We start from the raw sequence: 8,696 nt of genomic DNA, 5'->3' as shown, positions 1-8,696 counted from the left end.
AGGGAGCCAGGCGTCGCTTGTCAGCTAGCACTAGCAGCTGGGTCGTCGGGCGGAGCCGGCGCGCTCGAGCCCTCGTCGTGTCGAGCTCGCTCCCAGCCTCCCACTACGGCACTACCACCAGAGAGATTAGACCAAGCTCGCCGCTCGCCTCGCCTTCCTCCCGCTCGCGCGGCGCAGACGACACGCACAGCGCGGGGGCAGACAGCGACGCAGAGAAAGACAAAGCGGGCAATAAAGCCAAGCGCGCGCGACGCGACCGAGCGAGCTGAGTCCGAGCGAGCCAAGGAAGCAAGCAAAGCACATCACGAGCCAGCCAGCCAGCCCCCGGGGGAGCTCATTAAAGAGGGGCGAGGCCGGCCGCAGGGAGCAAGCAGCGCGCGAGAGGGACAGCGAGAGATGGCGATGCCGTATGCCTCTCTTTCCCCGGCAGGCGCCGACCACCGCTCCTCCACCGCCACCGCCTCCCTCCTCCCCTTCTGCCGCGCCACCCCGCTCTCCGTCTCGCCGTGAGTGCCCTGTCCCTTCTTCGCTTCGCGCCTGCCTCTCACCTCTCGTCGTCATTCTTTGGTGTAGCGCTGCTTGCTCTCTGCTGGTTCTTCTTTGGCGCTGACGTGGTGGCATCTTTTTTCTGCTCGGTGCAGGGCTAGCGGCGGCGGGCCGGCGGAGGACGCGCAGGTGGGCGCGAGGTGGGCGGCGAGGCCGGTGTCGTTCACGCCGGCGCAGTACGAGGAGCTGGAGCAGCAGGCGCTGATATACAAGTACCTGGTCGCCGGCGTCCCCGTCCCGCCGGATCTCGTGCTCCCCATCCGCCGCGGCCTCGACGCCCTCGCCACCCGCTTCTACGGCCACCCCACACGTACGCCCTCTTCCTCCCGAATCCTTGCCGTATCGCCTTCCGGGCGCTTGCTTCCTGCCCGGACTCTTTGTTTATTCCGATCAGCTGTACTTTGCCTGGGTTAGTTAATCTGCTCCGGTCATTTGTTAATCCCTGATGCGCGGTTCAAGAACCGAGCGTCAGTTTTATACTAAGACCCGGATTTGTGCCCGGAAAGCTTCTAGCTTCGTTTTTTAATCCGACCTTGCTTGTGCTCTCTTCAAGATCCAGCATACGATTTGGGGAGAACTAGCCCATCATTTTGTGCTATTTCATTGGATACTCCACTGCACCCGACGGTTGATGAAATAGAGGTTTACATCGCCAGCCACCATTGTGGCTGAGGAGTACTGATGCTTTAGAAACCAGCAAGCGAATCCATTGAATGCAGCGGCAGCTGCTCCACTGTTCGCCATTTCTGTCCATTCCTAATAATGGGAAGCTTTGCCTTGCAGCTGCCTCGGTACTGTCCTGTACCATTTGCAGATGCACACATAGATAGAGGCAGATAAAAAGCGAGCGCGTAAATGATGCTTAAATGTAACGGACAGCAGCGTCTGATTTGCTCGGTTTGCTGTGTGCAGTTGGGCACGGTTCGTACTTCGGCAAGAAGCTGGATCCGGAGCCGGGCCGGTGCCGGCGTACGGACGGCAAGAAGTGGCGGTGCTCCAAGGAGGCCGCCCCGGACTCCAAGTACTGCGAGCGCCACATGCACCGCGGCCGCAACCGTTCAAGAAAGCCTGTGGAAACGCAGCTCGTGCCCCCGTCCCAGCCGCCGGCCACCGCGGCCGCCTCCCCCGCGGCGCCCCTGGCCGCCGCAGCCAACGGCAGCAGCTTCCAGAACCACTCACTCTACCCTGCCATCGCTGGCAGCACCGGTGGAGGCGGCGGAGCCAGCAACATGTCCAGCCCGTTCTCCTCGCCGTTGGGGTCGTCTCCGCTGCACATGGACAATGCCGCCAGCTACGCAGCTCTTGGTGGTGGAACGGCCAAGGATCTCAGGTGACTGTTCATTACTTTCTTTTCTTTCATCTCCAATACCCATCCTGTTTCTGAACAGTGCTATCCTTTTAACTGATTGGCGTCAGATGGTCACGCAGATAACTGTTTACCTGTGATCATTCAATCACTGGCTTGCTATCCTTTTAACTGAATGGCGTCAGATGGTCTTGCTTCCCTGGCAATCAAAACCAGTAGTGCGTGCTCAGTACTTTACTGCTGCAACGCGCAATAAGCATTACCTTCTGGGACTTTTACTCACTGCAAGAAATTACGTTAGTGTTCAGGCTCTGGTAGTCTGGTTCGTTGCCTGGCCATGCTTTCTGGGTTCAGTTCGATGACCCTGAAGGCTGAAGCCCAGGGCTGTGTCCATTTATCAATGAGATATTTGTGCTCAGGTCAAGTGGAAGTGCAGTGCCCAGCCTTCCTGGCTTAGAACACGTACTGCCCATAAAGATGAAGCTTGTTTGTGTTCAGTGGTCGCAGTGCTTGTGCCTGCTGCTTGCTGATGTTGGCCTCTCCTGACCATTACTACAACTCTTTATTGTTGCAGCATCAAGTCGTTTCTCTTGCAACTCTTTTAGGGCGCAGGATATAATAATTTTTTTCCTTGTAACTACTGGAAGGGCAGTGTTTCGTTTTGCCCATATAAATGCTTTGTTTCCACCAATACAAATTGTGGGTTTAACTCTACCCATGTTCTATGTATATGATCATCTGCTCTTTCGCTTTTCTGCTACTTGTGTGCTGTTGAGCTGTTGGTAATAAGCTTTATTTCCTGATAGCGTTACTTACTGAAATATTACGACTTCTCATAAGGAAATGATGCTTTTTGTGATGATTTTTACAAATTATACAAACCAAACATGATAGCTTCGTTTTAGGTACTGTTTGGTTGTTATGCAAACAGTTAGTTGAAAGGCAAATTTAATTTGATTCTGGATGCTTTCGTTGTGTTTGTAATTCCACGTACTGCTTTGATCTGAAAACTTTGCATTTTTGGAAGAATAGCTCAGTACAATTGCAACTTGTGTCACACATTGGATATCTGTTCTTTCTAGAAAACTTAATTTGTTTGATCATTAGAAAAAACCAATCAGTAAGATTCAGGTAGTTTATTTGTGTCCCTACTAATTTGGAGGTGTTCACCCTACTTTCTTAAATTCAGGTACAATGCTTATGGAATAAGGTCATTGGCTGATGAGCACAATCAGCTCATTGCCGAAGCCATTGACTCATCCATGGAGAACCAGTGGCGCCTCCCGCCGTCCCAAAACTCCGCATTTCCTCTCTCGAGCTACCCCCAGCTCGGGGCGCTGAGCGACCTGGGTCCAAACGGCGTCAGCTCGCTCTCGAAGATGGACAGGCAGCCCCTCTCCTTCCTAGGCCACGACTTCGGGGGCATCAACTCCGGGAAGCAGGAGAACCAGACGCTGCGGCCCTTCTTCGACGAGTGGCCCAAGGCGAGGGACTCCTGGCCGGGCCTCTCCGACGACAACACTAACCTAGCCTCGTTCCCGGCGACCCAGCTGTCGATCTCCATACCCATGGCGTCCTCGGACTTCTCCGTGGCCAGCTCCCAGTCGCCGAACGGTAAGCTCTCCTCTGTCGCTCCAAAGAAACTAACCGCTGTTCTAATGTCATCTCCGTGTCACAGTAGTTCAGCACGATCACTGACTGATTCGAGTAACGCCATGCCTGATCTCTGCAGATGACTGATCATATCGATGTCCGTGAGCGAAGCATTGGATTTGTTGCGTTCAGATTTTCTCCAGACTCCAGGCCCCCTTTGTCTCCTCCCCACCGGCCACACCACGCAGTAGCTGCAAAAAACAATCTATGCTTCTGTATAATTCATGGGTCTTTTTTCCGTGTCAGATTTGTACCAAACAACGCGACCGGGCACCGTCCGCCGGCGCCTCATGTGGGTGAACATGAGACCGTTTTCCTTAGGCTCAAAGCTTTTGTGTGCCCTACCACTGATGGGATCCATTCCCTCCTGTATCTGAAAGCCTGCTTTGCATAAACCAACCCAACTGCCGAATCAGGAAGTGACAGTCAGAGCACCAACGTGACGCTCGCACCCTCTTGGGCTGTTCCCCGATCTGCATCCCTTTTTTTTTTAATCATGCGTGCCCCTACCCAACCGCTAGTGGTAACCAACAGGCTCCTTTTGTTAAGTGGAGTGGTGAGGGAGGGTGCAAGGCTTGCTTGCAGCTGCAGGTAGTAGTCATTCGTCAGGGTCTCAGGGAGGCCGGAATCGGCCAGCTCGCAGCGCACAACGGGGCGCCCCGTGGCTCCCTTTTCCCGGAACATGATCGGGCTGCAGGATCCGTCGCTTTGTCACCCTGGAGCTGGAGCCCGTGACAAGCGATGGTCGTCACCCCCCGGTTCCCCACGACATCCCGAGATCCACCCCCAACAATCCGGCGCCTTTCATCGCCCCCACCCCGGCACCATACCCCCGCATGTTACCGGGGCTCCACCACATCGCCGCCCCCCCTCCTCTATGATTACCTCGTGAGCCGCCAGAGCTTCCTTCAAAGCTCGGACTTGGGACGGCGAACAGGCGTGTCTTCTTTCCCCGGCCGTCGGTGGCGTGCGGGCCGACACTTGCCGAGCGCGACGCCGAGTTCTTCCTGTGCTCGGCGGCGCGAGGTGGATGCAGGAATCCAGGGATGGCAATGGGATGGTGAACTGGCGTGTACCGGACCCAACCATCCATGCGGGCCAGGCATGCGGTGCGGCCACCTCCTCGCCGGGGAGGAATCGGCATGTGGGCGCGCGGATCTTCCGGCAGGCGCAAATCGCCAAAGGCTCAGGGCGTGACCACACACCGGGCCACTTGCTAGTAGACAGTAGTTGCGGTGCTACACCTAAACATGGATTCGGATTGGATACGGATGAAATCGGATCCGAATATCACTTTTACTATTTTTTAATCCAGATACGAATGTGGATATCATCGGATACGAATACAAAACAAATAGTTGGAATCCGGATTTGAATCCGGATACCTTCTCGATTTGAAACATAGAGCTATCACGAGTATCGGTTTATTTTGTCAACAATTTTATCATTAAATAAATAATTAATTTGACTCATATAAAATAATTTTAATCATGAAATAAATATATTAAATAGTTAAAGTTAATTTTTTTATATCATTACTAATTTTAATAAATATATTATTAGTTATCTAGCTTTCTAAATAGTTTAAATAGTGTACATAATTAAGTAATTAGGTATAAAGATAAGTTTAATATTGTCTCACTAGTCACTTTTTTTTGCGGATACGGACGGATACGGATGTGATCGGATATTTATCGAATACGAATATGGAATCGGATAGAGAAAAATTCTCAAAGTCGGATTTGGATGCATCCATATGACATCCATATTAAAATCGAATACGAATACGGATATCCATATTTATATTTTAAGCGGATACGAATACGGATAATTCGGATGTTCAGCTATCCGGATCCATCCTTAGCTACACCTGTTGGGTCCAGTTTTGCACTTGCAAAGCCAACCGGAGTTCCAGCCGCGCCATGGATTCCGACGCCAAGCTGCGAACTCCCATTCACCGTGTTCGGCTGGTGGGTAGGCCTCCAGCCCTACAGTAATTCCATCTCACACCACTCCAGCTCTAGCCTCCAGCCACCAGCCAGGTAACAGTATTTTTCTCTCACACCACTCTAGCTCCAGCCTCCAGCTCCAGCCTGCCGAACACGGTGAATCGTGCATCGTGCAACAAAGCGCGTCATGCTCCTGCGCGGCGGAGGAAACAAAAAGGCTGATGCTGGGGCTAGTACGCTAGTACTGATTCGGTTGCGATCACGCGGATGCTCACCTTGTACTTGCGCTTACACAGCTGCTATCTCGGCTTGTTGTGCGCGACCACCTGATTCGCCGTTTCTTCAGAGACGAGAGGGCCGGAGGAAGAATAAAGGAGGGCAAATAAATTCTCAGAGTTGACCATCTTGTGTTAGCCCAGTGGTCCTTTAATGGATCGAGCAATCCAGCTCTGCGATTGGCATTTTTTAGCCTTGTACAAGCAAGATGGGCCTCTTTTAGGGACCAAGCCCACCTGCGCGTTCACCACCTTCTTTGGGCCTGCGAGGGAAGAGCCCATATCTGTCACGGGCAGCCCGAGCCGCGCAACGAAGCGTTTCAGTACGTCTTTCAGTACGTCTGCATGACAACAGTTGTAGAGTCCGAGCTCCGGGCGTTTCATTTATAGAAGAAATTCGCGACCAACGATCTCAGACAATAGCGTCGTGGTGCCGTCGTTCTCCACATGGAAGTAACCAGCGTTTTTCCCATCCACGGGAAGTCGCTTGGGTTTGAACTGGGCACTAACACAAAACAAGATTAAAATAGAGTAAATTTCACTCATCATACAACAATTTGGCAGGTGGATGCAAATTAGTCCAACAACTTGTAAAATACTCAATTTATTATAATAACTTGATAGCTGGATACAGATTGATCCAACAACTTAGAAAATGCTTAATTTGCTAATGTCAAGTCACAATAAAGAGTATATTCACGTCGGAATGTATTATTTGACCGTAGATTTTTATGTCGTAATGGACATCAATAATTTTATTCTCAGAATAAATTAATTATGGTTTTATTAAAAATAATATATTATTTGACTACCATTACAACAGCAACATATTAAGCAAAGTAGATGAACGTCAATAATTTTTAAATTTATAATGAAAATTATTGATGGTGATCTGGTTGTTGTTTTTCAACTATTTACACAATTTTTTATTAGTTTAAATGCAAACAAATTTTAGAATTACACCATTAGCATCACTCAAACACTAAAGTCGATAAGAGAGACCCTGAAACCTTAAGTTTCTTCTGCGCATCTGCTCATGTATTCAACAATGCACATGTTTGTTTTTCCTTTCTAACGAATATATGAGACTTTAAAAATATATGTACCAAGCTCCTAATAGGTATCAAAAGTTTGTATCAACGCATTGACTTTTTTTAGTTTAATAGTGCATATAATCAAACATATTGGAAACAGTGAGGGTGAATTTTTTAATATTGAATATCAAATTAAACAATTTTAAAATCACTGTAAAAAATAATTAATGTAAAGACATAACATTAATTTCTAAATAGTGAGGCTTTTTATTCCGGCCAAATACATTGCCACGCAGGCGCACCACAAAAATCAATGGTCAAATAATACATAATAATTTGTCCTAACATGAATATACTCTTTATTGAGACTTTGCGTTAGTTACATTGTCGTGTAATGTTTGGACTATACATGCACCTATCTGCCAAGTTATTGTATTAAGTTGGACATTTTACAATGCACCCACCTATCAAGTTATTGCACTAAATTAAGCATTTTATAAGTTGTTGGACAAATTTGCACCCACCTGACAAGTTATTGTATGGTGGGTGCAATTTACTCATTAAAATAATAAGTATTATGCTTTAATTAGCATGTGTTGCTTCAACATTCGTGCTATTTTGTTTTAAAAAAAAGGTCTACTGGAGTATAACTCTGGATGTATTGATGCTACACTGGTAACCAAACTGAACTCGAATATTTTGTGAGCAGCACTGATCTAGCAGTCTACACCCTGATCTGATTGAAATTTTCATCCTTGAAACTAAAGTTTGCTCTGAGATCGGAGAGCATGTCACGGACACCTGGAAACCACGAGCTGCTTATAATATAATAATGACAACCAGGAATCCTGATCTCCATCGAGAAACTGATGATGGGTAGACAGTACCGCGAGCTCGTAAAAGAATCTGGAGAAAAACACCAGCCAGTCAAATTGATGCTCTGGTGAAACAGGACTGCTTCGTTTACTATCTTAACTTATCGTCGGTTGGTGAGTGGATGATGTTCTTGTCTCCAATGGCCGAGCAACACGAAAAGATCATCTTACCGTCTTAGGAAATGCTTCAGCACTACGCGATATTGATGATCATAAGAAGCACAGGGGTAGTCATCAGCTAGCACTGGTCTTCAGTGCTCAAAAAAAAAAAAAAGAGCTAGCACTGGTCTGCATCTCTGCTTCGCCCCACATGCACTAGCTGCCCTGCTTGATGGCGAAGTTCGGGAGGTGACATGAGATCGGGGGGGGGGGGGGTGCTCCAAAAAAAAACGTGTTCAAAAAGTTGTCCTATTTTTTAACATAGACAAGAATACTATATGTTTGAATCAAATTAACTTGTTTATGGGCTATTGGGCTGCTTAGCACTTTTGCTGATTGGGTCAATTCCATCAATGTGAGACTGTGAGTATCTAGCGTTTTGGCTTCCAATCTGACAACTAGTAGCAGCACATTCGTCATCTCACATTCTGTTTACCCTTAGCCATTCAGCTACCCATTCGTCTTCCCTGTCACCGCGACTCCTCGGCGTCCTTGTAGGCTTGCCGGTCGCCTGATCAGCTGGACAGAGGACGGTTGCTGATCACCATCGCCTCCAGTGGTCCAGGCATCCCGCATTCAGCTAGACCTCCTCTTGATGTATCCAATTTCACTTTCACGGTAAGATGAAACACTGTAAAATCAATTTAGTTCGAGACTTCGAGTTAGCAGTAGCCTATTCTAGATGTTAATTTGACAATTAATTTTAAAGGACAATCTTGGTACTTAAAAGGAAGACACTTGATTCCTTTTACACGAAAGATAGTGCGGCTAATTTGCTTGACCTTGGACAAATTGATCTGGCCTTTCCTTCCTCCAACTCCGAGATAGATAAAGTTGCTAGTTGGCTAGCAGCACAACAAGAGGATGAACAAGAAGACGAAGGTCCAGAATAAGCAGCA

At 48.4% G+C, this 8,696-nt stretch overlaps 1 protein-coding gene across 1 annotated transcript; it reads left to right on the top strand.

Annotated features, from left to right (window-relative positions):
• The first annotated feature begins 278 nt into the window (after positions 1 to 278).
• Positions 279 to 3,856, top strand: LOC120656926 (growth-regulating factor 1-like). Its single transcript, XM_039935165.1, has 5 exons — positions 279 to 506; positions 642 to 856; positions 1,459 to 1,876; positions 3,042 to 3,466; positions 3,585 to 3,856. The coding sequence occupies exons 1-5, from the start codon at positions 397 to 399 to the stop codon at positions 3,590 to 3,592; spliced, it is 1,176 nt and encodes a 391-aa protein (XP_039791099.1). The 5' UTR covers positions 279 to 396; the 3' UTR covers positions 3,593 to 3,856.
• The last annotated feature ends 4,840 nt before the right edge of the window (positions 3,857 to 8,696 follow it).

This window comes from Panicum virgatum, chromosome 1N (genome assembly GCF_016808335.1).
Source record: "Panicum virgatum strain AP13 chromosome 1N, P.virgatum_v5, whole genome shotgun sequence".
Classification (NCBI taxonomy): domain Eukaryota; kingdom Viridiplantae; phylum Streptophyta; class Magnoliopsida; order Poales; family Poaceae; genus Panicum; species Panicum virgatum.
Note: the sequence above shows the minus strand (reverse complement) of the source record. Positions and strands in the feature narration are given on the sequence as shown.